Source organism: Esox lucius, chromosome 19 (genome assembly GCF_011004845.1).
Source record: "Esox lucius isolate fEsoLuc1 chromosome 19, fEsoLuc1.pri, whole genome shotgun sequence".
In the NCBI taxonomy this organism is placed as follows: Eukaryota; Metazoa; Chordata; class Actinopteri; order Esociformes; family Esocidae; genus Esox; species Esox lucius.
In genome coordinates this window covers 12,282,198-12,310,070 of record NC_047587.1, presented here as the reverse complement: position 1 = coordinate 12,310,070, position 27,873 = coordinate 12,282,198, and the positions used below count along the sequence as shown (strand labels likewise).

The window sequence follows — 27,873 nt, the reverse complement described above, 5'->3', positions numbered from 1 at the left end:
GTAAGTGCTGTGTACTTACCTGCTGAACTACGCAGGACCTGTAGTTAAGTAGCAGTTCCCTCTAACAGGTCAGCAGTGAGAGATATGTCTGTCCTGATCAGGTCCTCTAAACATTACTCCTTTTGACAACCTCTCAGAATTATGCTGTACAGCATTGTTTTTTTTAGCATTCGTGTTGCATCTGATGTGTATCTGGGGCAGCTATTCTGCTTGTCCTGGTCTTTTATGCTGCGTCTAAAATGGCTCTTATTCACTGTATACTCTCTTGCCACTTCCTTACACCTATCTGGTATTGAATTGGACCATCATTTTCCTCTGGAATCGTTTTTCAGGGCTTGGATTTCTTTTTTTTTATTTTTTACCTGCTTGTCTGTATTTCAGATTACTTCTGAAATACAGACAAGCAGAGTTAGGGTTGGTTTCGTTTTGAATTCCAGTCCGTTAAGGAATTACACTGACAATTTTTCTTCAGAGCTTTTCAGTGAGGAATTTTTTGAATTAGATTTTAAATTGAGTTCTGTTCACTTTCTGTTGACTGGCCAGCAAGCTAGAGTCCATCTTGTTTTAGGGACGTCCAGCAATGTTCTTTGTCCCTTCTGGTTGAACGTGCCATATTAAAAACACTTTGTGTAGAATACACTGCTTTATCATCAGTTAACTTTATTTATTAACATTCAGAAGTTGTGTGCTTTGCCTCCAGGTTAAGGCTGTGCCCTGCCTGCTGGGTTTTTGACAGGCTGGTGTGTGTGGGCGTGCGCATGCGTGCGTGCATGTGTGCTGCCTGGAAGTGGACTGGATCTATGACTGCTGTCTTTATGCCCCGTCAGGAGAAAGTGATCCCATGCCTGCTGCGTCTTCGTCAGGCTGAAGACCTGTCCCTGAAGGCGGCGGTCAGAGAGGCCCTCACCTTGGTGGGGTACAGCAACCCTGTCAAAGGCTGGGGGATTCGGGTACTGTCCATCGACGGAGGGGGAACCAGGTGCAGTAGGATGTGTTGTTAGGGTTGTGCCAGGAGGGAGGGAGCGAGGAAGGGAGGGTGGAAACACTCATTCCAACAACAAAGAGGTGTTAGGATTTGAATGATGGTCCGCTTCAATGGTCCAAAGGTTCCTGAAACCATCTTCAGCACTCACCGTTTCCTGGGTGACTTTGTTTTCTTTGTGTAGTGGGGGCACTTCCATTCACTACAGTAGATCATCTGTGTCGGGGCTCTTCATGACTGGGGTGTTTTCTGCTCTCCAGGGGACTGATTGCCCTGCAGACTCTGCAGAAACTGGAAGCCCTCACTGGCAAACCCATCCACGAGCTGTTTGATTACATCTGTGGTGTCAGCACAGGTACAGCCCTGCTTTAGTTGCCTTCACCGAGTTTGTGTATGTGTGCGCGTGTGCAAAGCGTTTTAGCTAGCCAGGTTATTTATACAGCACAATTCATGCATAGAAGCAATTCAATTTGCTTTACAGTGGAAATAAAAATCCAAAATGCAATGGAATTAAAACAGTCAGATTATTACAATTCTCTAGCTCAGCTGTCACCAGGGGGACTGCATGAACTTCAACACCCTGGTATCTCAATCCTCACATTCCCATGCTAAGATGAAGCTGTCAGTCCCTATGTGAGATAATCATTGCATCAATGTCTTACTTGGCTCTCTCCAGGGGGACGTTTATGCCATGTCTGTACATGCATTTAATATTCATCCTCAATGAATTACAGTTACCATAACTGTTTACTGAACCACCCCGGTATCTCAATCCTCGTGCTCCATTGTTTGAATAAACTCGTCAGTCCTTTTGTGAGATAATACCCTACATCGATGTCTCAACAGCAGTACAAGAACTTGCATTATCCATCATCAGCACATTTACACAGAGGTTATTCCACTGATAGCACCAGAACTTGCATTATAATTGGTAAAAGGTAGCAAAATGTACATTTAAATAACACAATAAATCAAATAGAAATATAAAATGCAGCATAATAATAAAACATAGAATAATAAAATAGAAATAGAATAAAACAAAATAAAACGTGATAAAAACATAGGAAGCTATAAGGCTAAACAGTGTGGTTAAGTTTAAGAGCTCAGTCATAGGCACTGTTTTTAACCTGGATTTAAAAATGTATATGTTTGGGGCACGACTAAGATCTTCTGGTAGTTTATTCCAGTTGTGTGCAGCATAAGTGCTAAACACAGCTTCTCCATGTTTAGTTTGGACTCTGGGCTCTACTAGCTGACCTTTGTTCATGGATCTAAGAGCCCTGCTCGGTTTATATTCTTCGAACATATCAGAAATGTATTCAGGTCCTAAACCATTCAGAGATTAATAAACTAAAAGCACCAGTTTAAAATCTATTCTGTACTAACTGACTGGAAGCCAATGCAAAGATTAAGAACCGGAGTGATGTGCTCTGTTCTCTTGGTCCTGGTTAACATTCTAGCAGCAGCATTCTGAATGAGCTGCAGTTGTCTTTTTCGGGAGTCCAGTTAAGAGGCCATTTACCACCGCTTCCAGTCCATAAAGCTATGTGCTGCACCCATGTCCCTCCCACAGTGACCCAGCCCATACACCCCCCCCTAACACTGTACCCCGCCAGGGCAGGGTTGCCATATTGGGCTACTTTTCAAACAGTGTCGTGGGAGAAAATGTATTGGTCACGGGTGGTAGGTTTTTGGTCTACTTCTGACCTTCACCGCGGCCGCACCCTCTCTATCTATATTTCCCCATTTAAATCCATAGTATCTTATTAATATGTTTGCTTGACATCTTTGTCACTCTACCCGCTTCGATTTCTGCTTGCTCTCGCATTAAAATGCGTCTGTGGGGCTTCTCCTCCCTCGGTGTGGTACAGTACCGGTGTTGTCTTTTTGACCAATAATATTTGATGGCTTGTCTGTTTTGACCAATCATAGTTCATAGTATATTCAAGAGCCCGACCCAAATCAAATGTGGTATCATTCGAGGCAAAGTAAATGCGCTCATTTTTATTTTCCTGGAAAGAACATGGTTGAAAACCATAATGAAAAAAGGACACATACTGCCGTTCATGTTGTGCGTTTCCGACGAAAGCCTATAAGGCGTGGGCATTTATTAAGGGAATAAACAACTTTCGAAAACCTGCTCTTAAGTCCTTGCAGCATGTCGCGTCTACTGCGGTCAAACTGTCTGCACCAACGAATGCCCGTCTGCTCCAAATGAATGAGGTGGCGCGTTGCCAAATTAAAAAACAAATTACGACTGCGATTATGTTGTGAAGAGGGAGACGCATAAATATATGAACTCTTATTTTAATGCTTTTATGTTACATCAAATAAGCATGCATCTTTGTGAAAAGATGATAATGATATTTATAATAATGTTTTGATAACCATTTATTAAAAAGTAATGATGTGCATTGCATCATATTTATGTAAACAGCAATTGCTTATATCAGCTCTCATGTCTCATATCACATGCAAATCTGTGGTATAAATCAATATTCTGATATTATATTTACATAGTATATATCTGTAAAATACTATTATATTACACTAACACTGTGCCGCACACCCCCTGACACTGTACCCCGCACGCCCCCTGACACTCTAACCAGCACGCCCCCTGACACTCTAACCAGCACGCCCCCTGACACTGTACCCCGCATGCCCCCTGACACTGTACCCCGCACGCCCCCTGACACTGTACCCCGCACGCCCCCTGACACTGTACCCCGCACGCCCCCTGACACTGTACCCCGCATGCCCCTGACACTCTAACCAGCACGCCCCCTGACACTCTAACCAGCACGCCCCCTGACACTCTAACCAGCACGCCCCCTGACACTGTACCCCGCACGCCCCCTGACACTGTACCCCGCACGCCCCCTGACACTCTAACCAGCACGCCCCCTGACACTCTAACCAGCACGCCCCCTGACACTGTACCCCGCACGCCCCCTGACACTGTACCCCGCACGCCCCCTGACACTCTAACCAGCACGCCCCCTGACACTGTACCCCGCACGCCCCCTGACACTGTACCCCGCACGCCCCCTGACACTGTAATCAGCATGCCCCCTGACACTGTACCCCACACGCCCCCTGACACTGTAACCAGCACTCCCCCTGACACTGTAACCAGCACGCCCCCTGACACTGTAACCAGCACGCCCCCTGACACTGAAACTAGCACGCCCCCTGACACTGTAACCAGCACGCCCACTGACACTGTAACCAGCACGCCCCCGACACTGTAACCAGCACGCCCCCTGACACTGTACCCCGCACGCCCCCTGACACTCTAACCAGCACGCCCCCTGACACTCTAACCAGCACGCCCCCTGACACTCTAACCAGCACGCCCCCTGACACTGTAACCAGCACTCCCCCTGACACTGTAACCAGCACGCCCCCTGACACTGTACCCCGCACGCCCCCTGACACTCTAACCAGCACGCCCCCTGACACTGTAACCAGCACGCCCCCTGACACTCTAACCAGCACGCCCCCTGACACTCTAACCAGCACGCCCCCTGACACTGTAACCAGCACGCCCCCTGACACTGTAACCAGCACGCCCCCTGACACTCTAACCAGCACGCCCCCTGACACTGTAACCAGCACGCCCATACACCAACATTGTACAACATCAGTAAGCCTGGAAAATGGGGTGTCTAACTTTGGCTGTATTTATCCTTTATTTTTTTGATAAAATGTTTTCAACAATGTTTTAACGTTCTTATTTGAGACTCAATTATAATGATCTTCAGTTTGGAGCAGGTGGATACTTATCTCAAGATTTCAGACAAACTAACCAGAATGTTTCATGATTTTTTTTTTTGCCGGACCGCGTAAGGGGGGCCGGCTAAGAAGAGCGAATGTCTCATACTGACTGACTGCCCCTTGTAAAATAGCGTTGTGGTTAGAGAAGCGGACTTGTGAACTACAGGTCCCGAGTTTGTATCTCCTCGCAGGCGAAGCAAAGTACGCATTGTGAATTATTCCGTATTGACAAATTTTCGCTGGCTAAAACCGAAAACTGAAATTGTATTTGGTTATATTGCGACTGTTTCTGGCATGGAAAAGTTCCTCTTCAGTCTCGCTAGCAATTGCTCAATTCTTATGATTATTCCTAAGAAGTTAGTAGATGCCAGTAACCCTATTACTGGCTAATAAGCTGTTCAAACGGCCAGTGGCAAAAGCTAACAGCTCATAGACGCTATTTCTGGTATTGGTAAACTTAATAAGAAACATTAGTCTGTTTAACACAATGCTCAATAGTGTTTAGCGACTGGTGAAATGCGTAATGCCGTGATGTTAAGGTTAAAGACAGTGCCTCTCACGTGGTAGGCTCAAGTTCAAATCTATTGTGAACAACGATAATTTATTTATTTTATTACCACGATTCTCTCGTCGTTTCACTTGATGAAAATGTTAGTTATCGTCACCTTTCTTGTTTGTTATTGTATCAATGTCATTCATGAATGAAATAAAAATGTATGTTGTTATGCCATGAAAGAAAAAAATATGTTCTTATGCCCTGAAATGAAATAGCTTTGGCAGACTCGCTAGCAATTGCTCAATTCCTATGACTATTCCAGTAAGTTAGTAGATACTGGTAAAGCCTATTACTGGCTAATAAGCTGTTAGAACGGCCAGTGGCAAACAAGGATTTGGTGTAGTGGTTAGCAACGCAGCCTTTCATGTGGGCGACCCAGGTTCGAATCTCAAGAGGACAGTACTTTCTATTGTGGTCCGGCTGAACTAGGCTTGCCTGGTTTCTTGTTTTAATATGCATTGCTTTTCGTGTTCTGTCTTATTTTATGGCCTTTCTGCAAACGACCACAGTGGGGTGCTGTTTACCATCCTTCTCTGTCCAGGACTGGGCATGTCTTTTTATCACAGCTGAAATAAACACTAATGCATCCCCCATCTCACAGAGCTGCAGTATCTGTCATGCTTTCTCCCCTGACTGTCCCCCTCTGTTGCCTTTGCCCTAATCTTCTGCAGTTTTAGGTAGCCAGCGTACATTCGTACAATTTAGTAATTGACCGGACACTCTTCTCCAGTACGACCTACCACACCTACCTTGGGTTTACTGTCTTGCTCATGGGCAGATCTACTGTACACACTGTCCCCACCGCAGGCTTGGGGATTCCATCTAGCAAACCTCCGGTTGCTGGTCAGATGATCTAACCGCTAAGCTGTCAGGGAGCCACCGTTTGTTTTGTGTGTGTGTGTGTGTGTGTTTTGATAGTGTAATCCCCATCCAGCAGACTTACTGAAGTGCGCACACACACACACACACACTGACACTAAGAAGAGACACATCTGGCCCTCCACATCTGGCCACTCTCGTCAGGCTGGAGGCCAGTCACGACACCGCCCTGGGGGGGACACCCTCCTGTGATAGCTTTGGGACAGGGGTCTCTCTTCTGGGATGGTGGCTGGCAGCTGCTTACACAGGGAGCTGTCTGGTTGGGCGAGGGGGGGGAGTGAGTGGGAGGCGCCCTCTCCCCTGACAGGGATTGGGCTCCATTGGGGAGAAGCAGCCGGGAAGGCTTGAACATTTGGGGAAGCACAGCTGTTTTTGGAATTGAGTTGTGTGTTGAGTTAAGATGGAGCGGCAGGGATATGATAGGCTGGTATTTTGGAGTTGATCTGGAGAGAGGTGAAAGAAATGGAGGAAGAGAGAGAGAGCCTTTTGGATGTTGTTATTGGAGGATTTCCAAGGCAACAGACATTGTCTCTGGGCAAAAAGCAGTTTTGTTGTAAACTGTATTGCTAAGGATATGCTAGCTGTGGTCAAGGATATGCCAGCTAAATAAATGGCTGTGGTCAGGATGTTTGTGCTGGAATTTGCCAGGAACCTAAGAATCAGATATTTTTTACGACTTAGTGTTTTTACTGATTTTGATGTGTCAAGTTCCCCTCGCTCTCCCCGCTCCGCCGTGTCCTCAACCCCGCTCCGCCGTGTCCTCAACCCCGCTCCGCCGTGTCCTCAACCCCGCTCCGCCGTGTCCTCAACCCCGCCCCGCGGTCTCCTCAACCCCGCCCCGCGGTCTCCTCAACCCCGCCCCGCGGTCTCCTCAACCCCGCCCCGCGGTCTCCTCAACCCCGCCCCGCGGTCTCCTCAACCCCGCTCCGCCGTGTCCTCAACCCCGCTCCGCCGTGTCCTCAACCCCGCCCCGCGGTCTCCTCAACCCCGCCCCGCGGTCTCCTCAACCCCGCCCCGCGGTCTCCTCAACCCCGCCCCGCGGTCTCCTTAACCCCGCCCTGCGGTCTCCTTAACCCCGCCCTGCGGTCTCCTCAACCCCGCTCCGCCGTCTCCTCTCCTTGCTGTCCCCTGTCCCTGTGGTTGATTCATTGGTTTCCATTTTAATCCCATCCGGTGGCTGTGGGTGGATCATCCCTGGGTAATGATGCCCATAACGGATTATCCTGCCAGCAATTAGCCTCCCGTCTCTCACTGTAAGCCCTAGGCCTGCAGTATCCCAATACTTTGAACATTGTTCTACCATGCCCAGAGATTTTTGGCCAGAAAAGCGCAATAAATCACAGTTTCCATAATTTAAATTTGAAATTATGCTGATGGACTAGTGTTTCACCCCTGGTCTGGTAAGGCCCAGTCAGACCTGAGACAGCCCAAGGAGAATTAGTTTATATTGTTAGTCGTCAAGGGAGATATTCCCGTTGTTCGAGTTGGAGTTGACTGTGTGCCCCTCCATACGTCCGTGCCCCTCCATACGTCCGTGCCCCTCCATGCGTCCGTGCCCCTCCATGCGTCCGTGCCCCTCCATGCGTCCGTGCCCCTCCATGCGTCCGTGCCCCTCCATGCGTCCGTGCCCCTCCATACGTCCGTGCCCCTCCATGCATGCGTGGCTTAATGTCCTGTCTTTCCATCAGGATCCATCCTGGGCTTCATGCTGGGGCTGTTCCAGATCCCTCTGAACGAGTGTGAGGTTCTCTACAGGAAGCTGGGTTCTGATGTCTTCAAGCAGAACGTCATCGTGGGAACCGTCAAGATGGGCTGGAACCATGCCTTCTATGACTCAGAGACCTGGGAGAACATACTCAAGTGAGAACAGAACAGAATAACTTAGATTTAGGATGGAGGAGTCCCTCTGTTCCTCTGGATGGTGATCAAAGACCCTTTCCTCTGCCTTGGTCTTTCAGAGGAATGGTGGAGGCAAGGATTTGAAGACTAGTCACACTGTCAGACAGGGTTTTTTGTTTTTTGTTCTTTTCCTAAAGTCTTCCTATTCCTCCTTTTCCTACAGGGAGAAAATGGGCGCTGATCTGATGGTGGAAACATCACGAAACCCCAATTGCCCAAAGGTTAGCCTTTCTAACATGGCATGATTCAATCTTGTGTCTGGAGTGCGCAGAGAGAAAGCATCCCTCGCAGTCTCTTAATAATGAGGTCACAGAGTAAGCCTTTATATGCTGCCTCTCTGTCTGGCAGAAACCAACACACCTCTAACAACCCACTGACACAGAACTGACATCATTTCTACAAACCCCATGTCAGACAGCTTGGCTTAGGCTGGGCAGTGATGAGGTGGCCGGTACTTTCGCACAACGTTTGTCAGCCTGCTGTTCTGTTAGGCTTGTGACATGAGCCTATATTTATTGTTGCGATCAGTCTTGAAGCCGTTCTAATGATTGTTTTTCAACACTGCGGTGTTCTAAAGGTTTTTTAATGCGCCTGAAAGTTGCGTCGCTATGGTGATTTCACTTCTCTGGTAGAGCCTTTTTTGTTCTGTTTGTATTCTGTAATTGATATCCCGCCCCGTGTATGTCTCTGATGTGGACTGAACTGCGCACTATTTCATCCACTGCTCTGTTATTAAGTACATCATATGCCTATGATGATGCCCTGACTGACGTCGCCTGTGGAAAACTCACCAATGCCTTATTCAGTAACCTCCTCCTGCCCGCAGGTGGCGGCAGTGAGCACCATAGTGAACAGAGGCACTCCCCTCAAGGCCTACGTGTTCAGGAACTACAACCTCCAGCCGGGGGTGCGCTCCCACTACCTGGGGGGCTGTGAACACCAATTGTGGCAGGCTGTGAGGGCATCCTCCGCTGCCCCCGGGTACTTCCAGGAGTTTGCGCTGGGCAACGACCTCCACCAGGTAAGATGTGCCAGGTTGGCTCACACCGAGGTGCGCCGGGATAGGCTCCCTTTCCTCACAGGTTCACTGTTTATTTAAATGATCTGGCAGTTTGGTACTGCTGAGGTTTCAACAGCGAGCACCACTTTGTTTTTTTTGTTCACTTTATCTGCCTGCCGAATGATGCTAATTTCATTCACCTTCTTCCTATAATATATTTTACTTTAACTGTTTTCAGACCAGGCGTGGTTATCTACTGGTGATCCGTTTCAAAGTGAAATACTTCATGTTGGGTTGGGCTGGGCAATTAATTAAATAAATATTGTTATTGAGTGTTTTAAATAATCCAATAATGAAAATAACATAATCTTTGATATCGTTATATTGCAAATTCAAAAGGATATTTTATTTGGGATGAAGTTATAATGCTGCATACCAGTATTATTTTATTTGCACTATTAATGAGAATAATTTTTAAAAGTACAAAACAAAACCGTTTTTCTTTCTGATCTCTTGCATTCAACTTTAAGCCTAAACAGTTTATAAAAAAACTTACAATATATATATATACACCGATCAGCCATAACATTATGACCACTGACAGGTGAAGTGAATGACACTGATAATCTCTGTATCATGGCACCTTTCAGTGGGTGGGATATATTAGGCAGCAAGTGAACATTTGTGCCCTCAAAGTTGATGTGTTAAAAGCAGGAAAAATGGTCAAGCGTAAGGATCTGAGCGACTTTGACGGGTGCCAAATTGTGATGGCTAGATGACTGGGTCAGAGCATCTCCAAATCTGCAGTCCTTGTGGGGTGTTCCCAGTCTGCCGTGGTCAGTATCTATCAAAAGTGGTCCAAAGAAGGAAAAGCGGTGAACCAGCGACAGGGTCATGGGCGGCCAAGGCTCATTGATGCATGTCGGGAGCTGCTGGTTGGGCTAGCCCCTGTGGTCCTATCCAAGAGACGAGCTACTGTAGCTCAAATTGCTGAAAAAGTTCATGCTGGTACTGATAGTAAGGTGTCAGAATACACAGTGCATCGCAGTTTGTTGCGTATGGGCCTCCAGATCTCAATCTAATCGAGCATCTGTGGGTTGTGCTGGACAAACAGGTCCAATCCATGGAGGCCCCACCTCACAGCTTACAGGACTTCAAGAATCTGCTGCTAACGTCTTGGTGCCAGATACCACAGCACACCTTCAGAGGTCTAGTGGAGTCCATGCATCGACGGGTCAGGGCTGTTTTGGCGGTAAAAGGGGGACCCACACAATATTAGGCAGGTGGTCATAATGTTATGGCTGATCAGTGTATTTTAAGATTATAATGACAACATTGTAATACAAATTCGTCTTGAATATATTGTGATGTAAGTTTTGGGACATTTTGCCCAGCCTTACTTGAGGTTGTATCCTTCACCTTTTAAAAGACTGACTGAACTTCATGGGCTGTCTCTTGTGTTATCCTTTAAATGACTGACAGCTTTATGGGCTGTCTTGTGTTATCCTTTAAATGACTGACTGAGCTTTATGGGCTGTGTCTTGTGTTATCCTTTAAATGACTGACTGAGCTTTATGGGCTGTCTCTCGTGTTATCCTTTAAATGACTGACTGAGCTTTATGGGCTGTGTCTTGTGTTATCCTTTAAATGACTGACTGAGCTTTATGGGCTGTCTCTCGTGTTATCCTTTAAATGACTGACTGAGCTTTATGGGCTGTCTCTCGTGTTATCCTTTAAATGACTGACTGTGCTTCATGTGCTGTCTCTTGTATTATCCTTTAAAAGACTGACTGAGCTTTATGGGCTGTCTCTCGTATTATCCTTTAAAAGACTGACTGAGCTTTATGGGCTCTCGTCTCTCGTGTTATCCTTGTTCACATTATCCTGCATCATCCCGTGTCCCCATTTCCTGCAATACACCTCAGGACTTTAGGTGTAATTTGGAAACCGTCAGTGCGGTCAAATGGAGGAGCTCAATTTCCCGCCCGTCAGCGTGTGTTTCCAGACAGATGCATTTGGCCAGAGAGGCCAGAAGAGGGGTTTAGTCCGACAAACTGGCACCCTGTCACCTATATAGTGCACTCCTTTTGACCGAAGCCCTTGGAATGTAGTGCCCTACATAGGAAATAGGTTTTGGATGCACTCTTAGAGATGCTTTTCTGAACAGTCATGATGCCATTAGTCAAGACAGGAGCAACACACAGTCCTGCTTCCTTCCACTCTCCTTCAATTCATCCATTCTACTGATCAATATCACAGCCCCTTTTCCGCCCCTTATCGCATCTCCACGCGTGCGCACGCACACGCGCGCACAGGGCTAGGATCTGGCTAATCCAGGATGTATGTAGTTTCTTGTCTGTGTGGATTTGACTTCTCCTCGTTTCATCCTCACATTATCCTCCCAAATTGGCTTAGGAAATGCAGCTGTAGTGTCGAGACACTGAGGTGTGTGTGGGACATTCTTGTGCTCCCAGACTCTTAATTGGAAGCAACGTATTGGTGGAGAAGAGTTGGGAACGCTCTGAATGATGGAATAATAAATAATGGAAATGAAACAGAATGCTTGACGAGAACTCCCTGCATTGGGAATTGTCTTTCCCGGCCTGCTGTGTTCTCCTGGTTTTCCTTACCTCTGCTAGAATGTTATCCCAACACAGAACCTCCTCCACATACACCTCGTTCCACATCGTTTGACTTCTACATTTACATCTGAATCGTTAGAACATAGAAGCAGGCAGGCAGCCTCATTATGGGTGTGTTTGTCATATCACTGCTAACCCGCTAGGAGCTTTGAGCTATCTGATGATAGCTTTTTCCAATCATGACGAAGACCTTAGGAAGTTAAAAATGTTTAAGATGACAGCAGTATCTCAGAATTCTTCATCTACTCTCTACTGTGAGTTTCTCTACATATGAGAGTCTGTAAAGTGAATTCACAGTAAAATGGAAATTCAAAACTGATGTAAGAAAAGTAAAACAGGAATAATAAATGTTAAATTCTGGCTTTGAATGTGATGAATTGCATTTCCTGTATACATGCTGGGATCTTCACTTGATAATTAGCTCATGCGATTTCCTCAATTCCATAAATCCTCTTATAATTGAATTGTTTCTCAAGTCCAATAAGCAGTATTTAAAAGCGCACATGCACTTAAACACCTTCTGTTGGCTGAGTTGGTGTTTTTCATAGAGGAGCACCAGGCTGAACGAAGTGGGAGTGGAGCATAACGTGCCGTCTGTGTGATGTCAGGATTACCCAGCAAGGCAGTCATCTCGCCCTCTTCCATAGGTCGCCCAGCCCACAGAGTATTCCGATGACCCCTGCCCCAGGAAACAATCAGCTCCCTGTGTCGGAAGTCTCAGAACGAGGCTGTGACCACATACAGAATCAATGCTGGAATTGCTGGAACGTTTTCATTGTCCTTTCAATCTCTTTCCAGTTCCAGATTCAGCCGGGTCGGGAATGTTCCCGAACGGTGGGACATTTCAACCTTTAACTGCCAGAAATGACTGTGACTGTAAACAAAATTGGAGAAAGCGTGGTGAGTGTGAGCTGTTTTGTGCTCAGATGTTCCCACCACCACGGAACGACTGAAAAACAGGGAATGAGTGCGAGAAAGAGAACAGGGAGGAGCAGGTACCACATTAAAGTCTCAGTAATCCCTGAAGGTTGGAGATGGTTGCCCGGAGACAGTGACGGGATGCCACTGGTGCCGCCCAGGTTGTGCCATGAGACGCCCGTTCCTCCTGCCTTGGTTGCCATGGCAGGAGGAACGGTGATCCGAGGCAAAGCCCCCCCCCCCGGCTTTGCCTCGCATCACAGATCAGCGTCGCTGTTAATCCTTCCATGCTGCTGCACCTTGAGGAGTTCAGAGTTTTTCGTCCGGGCTACTATCTAACTACTCGCTCCTCTGTTCCCATATAGACACAGTGTGTCACTCTGTTCCCATGTAGACACAGTGTCACACACACACACACACACTCACAGTTGTTACAAAAATGTTTTACTCTCTAACATCTTCCTCTATTTTGCTACACCGCCCCATACACACACACACTCTTGATTGTGCTGCCACACTTCTTTAGGGATTAGAACAGACCGCTGGATATATAGACTAACTGTTTGTGTGAAAACCGGCCAACCGGTTCCTCTCTCTCTCTCTAACATCCTTAACCCTCGCCGGGCCACGTCGTTACCTAACGCTCCTCTCTGGCAAGGCGGTTCTTATCTGACCTCACGGGCCGTGTCCGGCCCATGTCTGTACATAATACTCCTCGGACTGAGCCGGCACTAAACTGACCGTGCCGGGCCGTGTCCAGGCCATGTCTGTACCGAACGCTGTTTTCCAGACAGGCCGTCAGTCTCCTGGTGTTATATGAATCCATTTGTATTCCCAAGCACGTTTAGCCACTTAGGCTCCACTGTTCTCACCAGGGAAATTACACACAAATTGCTGTGGTAAATTAGTTTACGCAAGTTATTATGATAGACGTTGTCAATGTGCCATTGGAATATGAGGTAGCCCAGTATGACCTATTGCCTATTGTGTGTATTCACCCATAAACTAGTAGAAGGAGTAGCCACACCTATTTAGAATTTCAGCTGCTGTCACTCACGCTCCTGTCCCAGGCTCTCTGCAGGAGGAAGGGAAGATGGGGAGGGGCGGAGAGGTGGGGACCGTGACTCTCAGTGGCATAAGCCATGAATTGGTTTTCCTTCGCTTCTGGGCATAGTTTTTCTTTCACAGTATCTCTTTCTCTCTCCCACACCGATGCCTTCCTCATCATTCTCCATTCTCTTCCTCGGGTGACAACTTGAACCTCATTTTGACCTCCCTGTCCTTCCTAGGTCAGAGGTCAGAGAGGAGAACTAGACTGTGTAGTTGCGTAACGTGGCGTGGAGACCTCTGGTATGACCTGGGCCCGTGAGGCTCATCATACTTACACCATTGTCCACCCGTCTCTTCTTTTTTCGTGACGGGGCCTGTATGGATTTCATGTTATCAGGACAGTTGATTCATTGAAAGGACCGGATTTATTCACCTGATTTGCATAGTAGTTCTGACATGATTTACTGAGCCAGGTTGTATATCCACAGGCTGTACATCTGTCTGAGTATAAGAAGCCTTCACTTAATTAAAAAGAGGTGGACTGATGGAGGACCTGGTTCGACATTCTACACAGTGGATTAGTTGAGTACCTTGTGGTGGAATTCGCTTGATTGCGAAGTGGGCATGTTGGTAAACGGTGCTCAGTATGTACCTGATGGTTTTTGCCGTAGATGAGTGGGACGGTGGCTGGCGTCCATCAGATGTTCAGTAATATATGTGTGTGTGTGTGTGTATATGTATATGTATATGGGTGTGTGTATATGTGTATAAATATATATATATATGTATATATGTGTATATATATATATATATATATATATATATATATATATGTGTATATGTGTATATGTGTATATGTGTATATGTATGTATATGTGTATATGTATATATATATGTATATGTGTATATGTATATATGTATATATATATGTATATGTATGTATATGTATATGTATATATATATATGTATGTATATATATATATATATATGTATGTATATATGTATGTATATGTATATGTATATGTATGTATATATATGTGTGTATGTATGTGTGTATGTATGTATATATGTATGTATATGTGTATATATATATGTGTGTATATATATGTATTCATGTATATATATATAATATGTATATGTATGTGTGTGTGTGTGTGTGTGTATATGTATGTATGTGTAAAAACTTCTGTCTTGACTTTCATCTTGACCGGGGCAGTTTGACATGCTGCTTGGAGTAGTGGGCGTGAACATGGAGAGACGATCAAATCAACTAAGCTTCTATAGGCCAATAAATGATGCTTGACTAAAGTGATGCAGTTTATTTCAATTGGATCTCTCTTTACCAAGTTGATACGGCATAACATTCAAACACGTATTAAAAAAAGTTAGTTCATTATTTATTGTCATTAGTTGCATTCACAAAGTGCCGTTAGTGACCATGTGTTCCTTGCATGAAAGATAGCGTGCAGCGATGAATTCTGAAACCTGTGTGTTCGCGGCATTTGACAATGCCAATAAAAAATTCTTAAACTTGTATCAACTATGAAAATAATTTGAATAATTAGCATTAATTGAATCTTCAATCGTTCAAGCTAGAGGGTCCAAACAACATTGTTTCACATGTTTTGGCTGTCACAACTTCAAAGTCTTAGCGTACCACATTTACTTCTCTATATGTCTTTTCTAGTTTGACAAAACATTTATTGGAGGACCAATTGGGATGGACCAACAGCATTTGTCTGTATTGGTTTTAAATAGGAAAAAACTACCCTTTAAATTGCAGCTACCTGTCTTAATTTTATCCATTCATCCCTTCACACATAACCTATTTCAGGAATGTGGTGTTCTGAACTTAAAAATCCTCCCTAACACATACTATACATAATTCTGTAAATTTGGCTTGGGTTTTAGCCATGAAACATGCTCCCATAGGTGCAGAGTGGAGCCTAATTAGATAGTAAGAATTTTGTATTAGACAGGCTGAAGGAAAATGAAAGCGGCTTATCAGTGAATCAACAATTAGACCCTAACAGAGGGCAGACAACTCCCAAGGAGGAATGAAGTCTCCGGAGTTGGATCTGTATCAACAGCAGCACAGCATCTACATAATAAGTAGGTTTATGCTTTTGAGCCTCTGACCTAGTACTCTCAAAATATTTTAGACTTCACATCCAAGAAAGGCAGTTCTGGATCATTAAAAAACACTGGATACAATTATTTTACGATATACATTAGCTACATGCATTGAGTTGGTAAACAAAAACACTTACTTAAAAACATACTTTTTTGCCTTTCATGGGCTGCTAAGTTGTCTTTCTGAGCCTTTCTTCAATATTTCAATTGCAGTTTGACCCTGAGTATGTCTGGGTTTAAACTCTGTGAAACATCCTGTATAGTGTGGGGCTGTCCCCCTCAACCCCAAAGTGGATATGTTGACCCTTTGGGAGCCACCATCAAGGCAGACATTGGCCAAGGGATCGAGACGTTGGGCTGAAAGGAGCGTTATTGCTCTGAATCCCTATGACAGGAAGTGACCCCTGACCTGTATCATGCTGAGTGGTGGATGGGAAGCTTGTGCCGCAGACGTTCTGCCTGGCCAGATAATATTTTGCAGTTTGGTGACCGCGAGTACATTGTTGTTTCTAACTTAATCGTCCAGTCCAAATTCTTCCCTTGTCCTGAAGAGACCCTTTCTGTGAGAAGTTGGCATCCGTCCGGCTGTAGCCTATAAGCTTTCCAAGTATGCATCTCTGATGAAAAGTGCACCCGAATGACCTCATACCGTGCTTCAGTGTGGTGATCAGTTGGCGAAGAAAAGCAGACTGTGTGTGTGCGTTTGGGCCGGCGGGCGTGTGTGTGTGTGAGTGTGGGCCTTCCCCAAAAGCCTCCGAGCAGCGCCGCGCAGCCTTTGATGATACCATTTTGTGTCAGAAGGTGCCAACTTGTTTCCATCGGTCTGGAGTTTGCGCCATCTCCCCCTTGGAAGCGTATTGGTCTCTGACAGATGTAGATGAAGAGAGAGAGATGACAGAATGCTAATGAGTTCCTGAATTATGTATTACGCCAGAAGTACCACAGTGAGCCAGCCAGTGTTTGGAAACCAGCCTTCCAGTCCTGACCTATGACGACCACATACTGGGCCCATGGAGCCCCTTCATTCTCTTCAGTGTCTAGAAGCAGACTGGCTGTGTGTGATCAACGGCACCCAGTCCCCTACGTTTAGTGACATCTCTGTAGGCCCCTCGTCAGAATGAGTTCACCATGTGTGGAATAGGATGCCATTTGGAATACACAACACAAATGTTTTTTCATTTTTTTCGTTTTTTGGTGATTCAACACGTGCGTTCTCGGAGACAAACTGTAGCATATAGAGTGACTGTTCTCTGGCGGATTGTGTGTCCGTTGGTGAGTGGAAGGCATTGTGCTCCGTGCTGTTTGAAAGCTGACCCCCGGTCTGTCTGGGGGAAGAAGCCTCCATGGCTAAGTCCATACCCCAGCCCTGATGCCTCTGAGGGAAGGAAACCCAGTCACTATCTGTGGTGCTGGTGGAGAAAAGCGCCGAGCGGTTTTGTTCCAGCTGGGGTGGGTGGTTTGCTTGACCAATCACAGTGTATTGCTGCTGGTTGAAGCATTATTTCCAACACTCTACCACATTAGATTGATACCCCCCCCCCCCCCCCCCCCCCCCCCCACACACACACACACACACACTAACACACACCAGTGGTTAGTTTTTGGGACTGTTAGACCAGACACTGGCCCCACAGGTACAGATTGATGTGTCTGGGTTGTTCAATACCGCCTCAGCACCTCTATGTTTCTGAGTGGCAAAGGACTGTGGGCTGGCCATTACTTTCTTTTCTTTGTGACCGGAGATGAAAGCTTTTTGTGTGCCGCCAAGATCGGATTAAAGTTTGCCGTGCGAATGGCAGACACGGGTTCAGGTGCTATTTGAAATCCTTTTGAATTCACTGTAATTTCAGTCTGCTTAACCGCCTTGCCTGTTACAATGGAACCAGTTGAGCAGTTCCCAAAGTGGCACTGTTGGAATTGTATCTGTGAATGACATGGAGAGCCTCATAACACATTTTAAATATATCATTTTTCTTTTTGTATCATTAACATTTCCCAAATGTCCAGTTTTCTACTTATTGAATAATTACTCTGGAAATCTTTAAACAGTGTTTTTCGGAAAAGAAAACAGAATCTTTTGAAAAGTGGCAGGTTTTTGCCGCTCTAATCCTGAGTGACGTGTGCGTGAATTTGAATACTTCGTCATACCGCCCCCTAGTGGAAATGAAATCCGCAACCCTGAGGTTGAGTGCCATACCAATTGAGCTACACGAACAAACAGAAGCGTCCTTAATACTGGCCCAGAACCTCTAGCTGTAGAGCAACTATGAAATGATTAGTAAGCTACAATTAGTGTTTTCCCTCCAGCCCTGAGAATATGAGCCAGTGTGAATTAAAATGACACCGCCATTTCCACTTTAAAGATCAAACACTCCTTTTTGAACAAAAAGCTAATTTTACCCCTTCATTTTGAACTGCCAACCACCGTGCCACCATATCAGCTTACGCTAAATACTTTTTTTTTTAAACCCTCTTTCCCTTGGTAATTGAGATTTTGTCACGTGTCCTGCAATTCCTCAGTGCCGTTCACGCTTTTGTTCCCATTTGCCGGGGCGGTGATGTTAACGGTCCGGTATCACACAGCTCATTGGGTGACCATGCTGCCAAGCCTCCTCTGTCTAGTTCTGTGCCAGCGTCCCCATCATGCTCCCGTATCCAATTCCCTCTTTCTTTCATTTCTTTTTATCGGGAACCTTGTAGCACTGACGATTTCTCAGCCCAGCTTCCTGGATGATTAACAGCCCTGCATGCTGATAGGCTGGGCAGCAGCCTGCCCTGAGATCATGCCGTGCTCTCTGACATGATGACATTGATTTGAGCAGGGAGCTTCTTTCTCATTCTGCTACGTTGGGCTGCCTGTTAGTGGCGTGTGAAGATTGCTCTGTTGAAGGCCTGGCTATATCTGTGATTACCAAATATATTTATTAAAAAAATACACACACACACACACACACACTCCCCTACAGAGAGTCCCTATCTAGGCACCCCAGACCCCCAAGGTCTACCCCCCCCCCCCACCAGGCTGGACTCCCTAATGACAAGCGGCCCCTCTGTGTTTGATCCTGTAGCCAATCCCGGGGACCTCCCCCTGCCGCGGGTCCTCCCCCAGTCCGCCCCGGCACCCCAGCCTTATGCTTATTGAACACCCCCGCCCCGGGTAGACTGATGCAGGTTGGGTGGGGGCTTCATAGCCGAACCAAATGAGAAAGAAAAGGAACATTAATGGAGCTCTGCTCTGTGGATGTTGAAACTACAAGCTGTACCGTGACAGTAGTGTTAGTGTATCGACATCGTTTCTCCTGCTTTCCAAACTGCAGCAATAACAAAAATGTTTAAATGAATTTACATTGGGTCAACAATGTATTATATATATACAATGTTACCGAATGCTGGAATATAACTTAATCCATACCGTTTACATTTTAAACTGCACATCAAAGCCTTTATGTCTCTCTTCTCTCTCAATTCCATCTCATTGTGCACTTAGCCTGCCTTCTCTTGGGAGCCTGGTCTGCGGATGGCTTCCCAGAGCAAGGCCGTGCTCACTGAGTCTTTACATAGTTATGGATTTTCTTAAATCGGTCTATCAGACTCGTCAGTTCTTCTACCGCTGTGTACCTTCTGTTTAGGGAAAGGTCGGCTTCCAGTTCCCTCAGTTTTTTTCCTGTTTGTCCACTGGTCCTCTTGTTGTTATTCTCATGATCTGGTTGGATCTTTGTGGTTGTCTCGAGGCTCTGTGGGGTCTGTTTGTGTTTGCTGTAGAAGGTTTGCAAATCGCTCCTCCTTTAGGTGAGCATTAAATGGAACGGCGCTCCGCTCTCTCCCTTCCTCACTCTCTGCCCCCCCCCCCCCCCCTCCTCCCCCCCTCCAGGACGGAGGTCTTCTCATTAACAACCCCACAGCGTTGGCCATCCATGAGTGTAAGTGCCTGTGGCCCGACACGCCGGTGCAGTGTGTGGTGTCCCTGGGGACGGGCCGTGTGGAGACTGCCGGCAAGAACAACACCACCTACACCAGTCTGAAGACCAAGCTCACCAACGTCATCAGCTCTGCCACCGACACAGAGGGTGAGCTGGTGTCTGTCTGCTGCTTCTTCCGAGCGGTTTATAGGAGAACATCCTCTAGTCTTTTGTTTTTGTTTATAGTTAAGTGCTTGACATGAATTATTGTTACTTAACACAATGGCCCAAACATGTTACTCTAAATTGAATGCGGTTGTATGATGCAAAAGTGAAGATTCTTTAATGTGTAGTTAGTATTTTTATTATTATGGGGCCTGCATAGAATTACACATTGTTGGCTGTTCTCTGCTGAACATTATGCCAGTAAAACCCTGTGACTTAACACTTGGTCTTCAAGACAAAAACAAGCTTTTTACCCAACTGTCATTAAGAAGACTTCTCCACTCGTTGGCCTGGCATTTTGTGTTGGTCTTCCCAATTGCTGACCAACACTTGACATATAACTGGGCTTCCTGCTTGGAATACCCAATTCTTGGAAAACTGCTGCGTGTGATTTGATCTCAACTCTAATCTGAAAATGGCATGAGCTCGTGGGCTGCTGTCAATAGAGTCCTACTCCGATTTGCTCTGGCTCTGCCTATAACATCACAGACTATGTGGCTCAGGGGTTAGTCTCGGTGCCTTTGGAAGGGGCTGACGGTATGGTTTTGGAAGGGGCTGACGGTATGGTTTTGATTCCATCACATGACAGAAAAAAGGTATTCTACCTAACCTAATAGGGCAAAATGGTTGAGGATCAGTCTTCGGCCTCTGCGTTGCTTTGCATTTGAGGGAATGTTAACCCCCCGGTCTAACTACATTCTAATGATCACTTTGATTCTCGACACATTTCCTCAGTGGCTGAATGAAATGCTGTTTGTGGTGACAGTAACACAGCTTGCATCCCACCACAGCCCCATGATGATTCCACATCTACTTGGCGGTGGTTGCAAATGAACTAACTGCCTGGAACGGTAAACAAACACTCCAAACCAGCCTTGTGTTGGCACATTACCAAAGACTGAACACTACTGCAGGCTGAACACTACCGCAGGCTGAAAGCAGAGAGGTGAGGAGGCGGAGAGGTGAGGAGGTGAGGAGCAGAGAGGTGAGGAGGCGGGGGGGGAGGGCGTAGGCAGAGAGGTGAGGAGGCGGGGGGGCACGTAGACCGAGAGGTGAGGAGGCGGGGGGGCATGTAGACCGAGAGGTGAGGAGGCGGGTGGGGGGGGGGGTGCGTAGGCAGAGAGGTGAGGAGGTGGGGGGGGGCATGTAGACCGAGAGGTGAGGAGGCGGGTGGGGGGGGGGCGCGTAGGCAGAGAGGTGAGGAGGCGGGGGGGGGGCGCGTAGGCAGAGAGGTGAGGAGGCAGGTGGGGCACATAGACCGAGAGGTGAGGAGGCGGGGCGGGGGGGGGGGGGCGCGTAGACAGAGAGGTGAGGAGGCAGCAGGGCCATGCAGCTGAGGAGGCTTTTTTGAAAAGGAAAACCACTGCGTGAATTTTTTTATATATTTTTTTAATCTGTGGGTATAAATAACTGCTCTGATTAGTGGGACAGGAAGAGGGGAGATTAATCCCAAACTATAGGAGCAGCCTCGCAGCTTCTGGAACATTGCAGCCCTGGTGCTACACAGGACTGTCCCTGAAGACGAGCCCCGTACTACAACACTGGTACTAGCCATGACAGCTTTCACAAACCAACCCGGTACAACAACACTGGTACTAGCCATGACAGCTTTCACAAACCAAACCGGTACTACAACACTGGTACTAGCCATGACAGCTTTCTTAAACCAACCCGGTACTACAACACTGGTACTAGCCATGACAGCTTTCACAAACCAAACCGGTACTACAACACTGGTACTAGCCATGACAGCTTTCACAAACCAACCCGGTACTACAACACTGGTACTAGCCATGACAGCTTTCATAAACCAACCCGGTACTACAACACTGGTACTAGCCATGACAGCTTTCACAAACCAAACCGGTACTACAACACTGGTACTAGCCATGACAGCTTTCACAAACCAACCCGGTACTACAACACTGGTACTAGCCATGACAGCTTTCACAAACCAACCTGGTACTACAACACTGGTACTGGCCATGACAGCTTTCACAAACCAACCTGGTACTACAACACTGGTACTGGTCATGACAGCTTTCACAAACCAACCTGGTACTACAACACTGGTACTGGCCATGACAGCTTTCACAAACCAACCTGGTACTACAACACTGGTACTAGCCATGACAGCTTTCACAAACCAACCCGGTACTATAACACTGGTACTAGTCAGTCCCTAATCCTGTTTTCTCCTGCCCTGTTTTAATGAAGTCCATCTCACACATCTCCTTGCTTCATCGAGGTGACTTCCAGCCACTGTCATCTTACAGCAACCCATTTTGCGCTGCCATATGCAACTAGGATTCAAACTCCTGGTGTACTGCAAGGCAGTGGCCAGTTCACATCAGATTTTTTTTCCAGAGCATATCTGATTGGTCAAAACAACAATTAGGCAAAAGAAAATATAAAAATTGTACTGCTTGTGTTATTACTTCCAATGGGCAAAGAATAAATCATGTTTCTTAAGAACATGGAGTTTATTTTAGTAAGATCACTGAAATCTGAAACACTAAAAATAAACAGAACCTTGGTTGAGACCTACCATATACTGAGTCTCTACGTAAGTCATTTTATAAAGTCGAATTTAATAATGCAGCTACTATGTACTATAATGGAACGTGTCTGTGCTTCTGAACTAAGACTCACAGAACTTGCAGCACTGAGCCTCTTCCTTTTAAGTCTGACACGGTTGGCTCACACTTTTGAAGGACCTTGGACCACCCCTCCTTACAGCACATTTCAAGATCCTTGATAGTCTTAGGTTTGTGCTTGTGGACTGCCTTCTTCAATTCAGACCACAGGTTTACTGTTAGATTCAAGTCCGAAGACTGAGATGGCCATTTTACTGATTCTAAGGTCACGCAACAATTTCTGCAGCAACTATGTTTTGGGCTGAAATATCGTGGTATTTAGTGGAATTTATTAGCCCATTGATCTTAACAACAGCCCTTGTACCACTTACAGCAAAATAGTCCCAAAGCATAAATGATCCACCCCCCTAATATAATGTGGGTATCAGGTGCATTTCTTCACAGCCCAAACATGCCGCTGGTGTGCAAGGCAATTTGTCTCAACTGACCACAACACACAATAACGCTTGGATACTTATATCTTGCAATTTGTGAGTTGGGCTCGTTAAGTACTTCTTCCATGCAACCCTTCCAAAGAGCTTGTTGACAGGGTGACTGTACAGTTTTCCACTCGACTGTACAGTTCTGAAACTGTCGTCCTTGCATCTTTCTTTGCCTCTCACCATCTTCCTTGATGTGCGTTGAGGCAATATGCGTGTGACGCCCTCTTGGAGAATTTGCAACTGTTCCAGACATATAAAAGTTTTGGTTTATTATTGACTGTGCTTAGTGGTATTTTCAACGGTTAATGTGTTTCTTCAAATCCTTAACTTGATCTTTTGCTGGTCAACAACCATCTGTCTCCTTTGAGCTAAAAGCTCTTTAGATTTACGCAGGGGATTTTGCAATACGTGAGGCCTCATATTTATACCCCGGGGAAACAGGGACAGCTGAAAGGCATCAGTACAGTTCCTGATCGACTGAGACCAACTAAAAAGCAAAGAATTTCATTTTTTTGAGAGGAGACAGTTGTTGTGTGTCCTGTCGGTGTCCTTGTTTTGACCTTCCCCGTCCTCTCCTTCCCCAGAGGTCCATGTCATGCTGGACGCACTCCTGCCCCCTGATACTTACTTCCGCTTCAACCCCTACATGAACGAGGACATCGCCCTGGACGAGAGTCGTGGGGAGAAGCTGAACCTCCTGCAGGCCGAGGGCCTCCGTTATCTGGACCGCAACCAGGAGAAGCTGCAGAAGGCCGCCCGGATCCTAGCCCAGGGGAAGAGTCCAGCCCAGAGGCTGGCCGACTGGGCCAAGCTCAAAGCAGACATGTACGACGGTATCCCAGGGTTCAGCTCCAAGCTGTAGGGAGGCGAAAGCTTGACCACACAACAAACACTACCTGAAACTAAACTCTCTTCTGACATGGAATCCATACATCCAACCATAGATTATATTATGTGTATTGCAGATAGTGTCAGACATTCACTGTCGTGTGTGTGTGGAACTACGACTCCTTCAGGGCTAAAATAGGACACACAGTAAACATGTTCACTCTGGTGATACAGTTTGTGAATGCAGACGGTAAGGCACCCCAAAACACAGTCATCACACCATCCTACCCCATGGGCTTTAATGGGGCTGTTCTCAACCGTGGTGTCCCCCCCCAACACATTAGCACACTGTTTTTACTGTGACTGTGTCTGAATGGTAGTTCGTCCCCCTAATTGTCAGTGTTTCTGTGGAGGAAGTCATGGTCCACCTGTCTCTTGTCAGTCATGCGTGAGAGCGGGGAACATGCTACAAACTGGCCAAGACTCAATGCAGCCTTGCACTGTCTTCCAAATGGCATCTTCACTACACATGTAGGGTCTTTGAGCCACTTTGTTTCGTCAGAAAAATGGATTGGCAGCAACAGCAAACATGAAGTATTGTGTGGGTTATAAAGAATGCTTTTTTTTGTCTGTGTTGAAAAAACATTGCGTAAGGTTATGTCTGACATTTTAAGTGGAATTTTGGATTTTTTTAAGCAATACAATACAATTACATTAAAAAGGAATTACAATACAATTACACTACAATACAATAACATTTAGCCTTTTTGAGCTATATGGGAGAACTGTGGCCACAGCATGATTGTTTTGTCCAGGGGCTCTGCTCATAACTAGTGCTCAATACATGGAAGAGGGCGCTATTGTTGACAGATATTAACATCATCTGTCTTATGTGGACTGACTGTTCTAACATCTTTCTGCTGTGGACTGACTGTTCTAACATCTTTCTGCTGTGAACTGACTGTTCTTCTAACATCTTTCCTCTGTAGACTGACTGTTCTAACATCTTTCTGCTGTGGACTGACTGTTCTAACATATTTCTGATGTGGACTGACTGTTCTTCTAACATCTTTCCTCTGTGGACTGACTGTTCTAACATCTTTCTGATGTGGACTGACTGTTCTTCTAACATCTTTCCTCTGTGGACTGAGTGTTCTAACATTATCTTCTGATCACTGTTTGACTGACCAGTTTGTTTTCCACAAATTTCTGGGTGAAAAATATTCCTCACACTTTATTGATTATCTTTGCACCTACATTTTGATTGAATGTTTTTTGTTTTAACTTTAACTGACTTGAACACAATCTGCCACCAGTCAGTTGTTATTGGGAGGATCTATAAACCAGAACAGTTTAAAAAGGCTTTTAAAATGATTATTGGTTGTCACGTCCAGTGTTTTCATTTTAGGGTTTTACTTGAACACCCGCCTCAGAAAGACAATTCGGCTCACATATTCCTACAGTGGTCATTTGTCTTGTACTTTAGCACCAATGCAGATCGAAGTCCTTGGTTTGGATCATTTTATCATTGCTGCTGATGTCGTCTCATGCATGAGGTTGTAATGTAGTGGATGTATGCTGTATAAAATGTTCATAAGCAATGTCCCATCGTTTTTAGAATGAAAAACACTGACCTGGCTAGTAGGACTGCAGCTGCCAATCCAGATTTGTGTGTGAGCACTTAACTGTCTCTGTGTCTGATTTCAGAAATACACAGTGATATAAAGACTGAGCAATATGTATTACTACTTACTAATGCTGTTGTGGATTGAAAACCCTCTTGAATTAACCAGAATGAAGAATACTGTGTTATATTTGGTGTAGATCCAATTTTTATTTTGAATATGTTTTATTTTTTGCTCAGGTTAATGAGATGATTGTTGTGTCATTTACTTGCTGTTATGTATCCACTATAACGTGTAAAAGCATCTTTCCCATCTTCAACATACCATTTTCTAACAGAGCTGGGATTGACTACTATTAGAAACCCAATTTAAAAGCTATCTGTTCTTGTCTGAGCTTGCCTACTGGAATGGAACCAATATATTCGTCCCAGAAGTGCAAATCCTGCCCATCTGTTACTCCAGGGAGGCAAGACTGGCTTTCCAAGGGCAACTTAAATGTTCCCTTAATTTTTTGGGAGTAGTTTAGAATAGATCTACTGGGTAACAGCACTTCAAGGCAGCTTGGGTGGGTATTAAAACACAGTGGGTCTGGATGAACAAATTAAATAAAAGTTTAAAATCTTTACTGTACATTGTGAAAATTCCTTGAGCACAAAATGACGTAACCACTGTCAGTGGAAACCAACATCACCAACCGACTGAGGGCTGGATTCAAACTCGCACGGAAAATCAAAGAGAACAACTGAAATCACAGGCTGTTCACAACTTCCCATTTTCATCACGTCAACTCATAATGTGACTCAGTAGTGTGTGTGACCCCCCCCAGGGCTCTGGCAGTGCTCCTCCTTTTCCTCCTCACAAAGGAGCAAATACCGGTCCTGCTGCTGTGTTGATTCCCTTCTGTGACCCTGCCCAGCTCTCCTCATGCAACCGCCTGTCTCCTGGTATCTCCTCCATGCTCTTGAGCTTGTTCTGGGAGATACAGAAAACCTTCTTGCGACGGCTTGTATGGATGTGCCATCCTGGAAGGAGCTGGACTGCCTGAATGGGCTGCATGTACCACCTCATGCTACCTGTAGTGACAAGGACACTACATATGGATAAGGAAAGAGCAATTTTCTGTGGCCACCACCTGCAAAACCATTCTCTTTCGGGGATGTCTTGCTGTTCCCTCTCCAGTGCACCTGTTGTCACTTTCATTTGCACCAAAACAGGCAACATTAGTTCACAATTGCTTATGCTTCCTAACTGGACAGATTGACATCCCTGAGGTTTAATTGACTTGGTGTTACTGTGATGATTGCGTGTTCCTTTAATTTCTTTGAGCAGTGTATCTCCTCCACCATGTTATGTAGTCTGATGCGAGTGTTCCTGACGGACTGTATTGTATTATGAATTATCATTCTGTTCAGTTATAGGCATCTGCTGATTCTGCCCAAAGTCTGTTACAGTACTGTTGACCTCACTCAGCAACCAGTATATCAGAGTTGGCCTGCTGATCTACCATCAGTTCCTCATGTAGTTTAATTAGGATCCAAGCAATGTAAATGATTCTAGATCTGCACTAGTCTGAAACCTGAGGAAAATAAGAGCTGGATTCAGAGAATGGATTGTCAGGGTGATAATTATTGTGTTTATCAGTCCTGAGGGAGTGCAGCTAAAATGGATGGGGATTTTGACTGTGAGATTTGTTTAATTATACCCATTCTGCTGATTCCACTCATGGAAGGAGTGTGTGTGTGTATATACTGACCAATTAAAAGGCATCCCTGAAACACTGGCTCTCCTTCCCTCGTTAATATAGATTTTACATAATTGCTGTCTTTTCAGTGTTTTTTTTTCTGTTCACGGGTTACGTGTCCGTCCAGAATGAAGGATGGATTCTTTACCTTGCCCCAAGGCTATTGAGCGCAGTGCGTTCAGACGAAAGCCTTGGTAAACAAGATTAGGTACAAGATCTGTTGTCACTCTTATTTCGTCTTCTGAACCAATGACTTGGTTTGCGACGTCTGGCTTTTCGCACCGAGGGTTATGTGACTGGTTCCCTTTTATTCGCGTTTCACGCAGCGCTACCTATCAACCCCGCTGGATTATAAATACATGCTGATGCCTACACATTCACCCTGTGTTACTGGATTTCCTCTGGGCTTAGGACAGATTCATCATTATTTATACACCCTTACATAACTGACGAAACACAAGGGGCCACCAGCTGCTTCGTCTGCCTGTCCGTGTGTGAGTGTGAGCAAGAGACTAAGTGTGTTTGAAGGTAACTTACGACGGCTGCGTCGCCTAGGCGAGCAGGAAGAGGAGACATGAGATGAGTGGGCCAGGCTCTGCCCAGACACCGGATCTCATACCCCTGAGACATTAGCCCT

General features: G+C 45.8%; 1 protein-coding gene across 1 annotated transcript in view; it reads left to right on the top strand.

Annotated features, from left to right (window-relative positions):
• The window catches only part of LOC105021841 (calcium-independent phospholipase A2-gamma), a 32,945-nt gene extending 6,829 nt beyond the window's left edge, over window positions 1–26,116 (top strand). The window contains exons 4-10 of the mRNA XM_013138940.3: window positions 828–979; window positions 1,243–1,337; window positions 7,886–8,057; window positions 8,260–8,317; window positions 8,923–9,117; window positions 19,711–19,906; window positions 23,627–26,116. Coding sequence (XP_012994394.3) covers window positions 828–979; window positions 1,243–1,337; window positions 7,886–8,057; window positions 8,260–8,317; window positions 8,923–9,117; window positions 19,711–19,906; window positions 23,627–23,904 — 1,146 coding nt within the window. The 3' untranslated portion in view covers window positions 23,905–26,116. The remainder of the gene's footprint in view (window positions 1–827; window positions 980–1,242; window positions 1,338–7,885; window positions 8,058–8,259; window positions 8,318–8,922; window positions 9,118–19,710; window positions 19,907–23,626) is intronic.
• The last annotated feature ends 1,757 nt before the right edge of the window (window positions 26,117–27,873 follow it).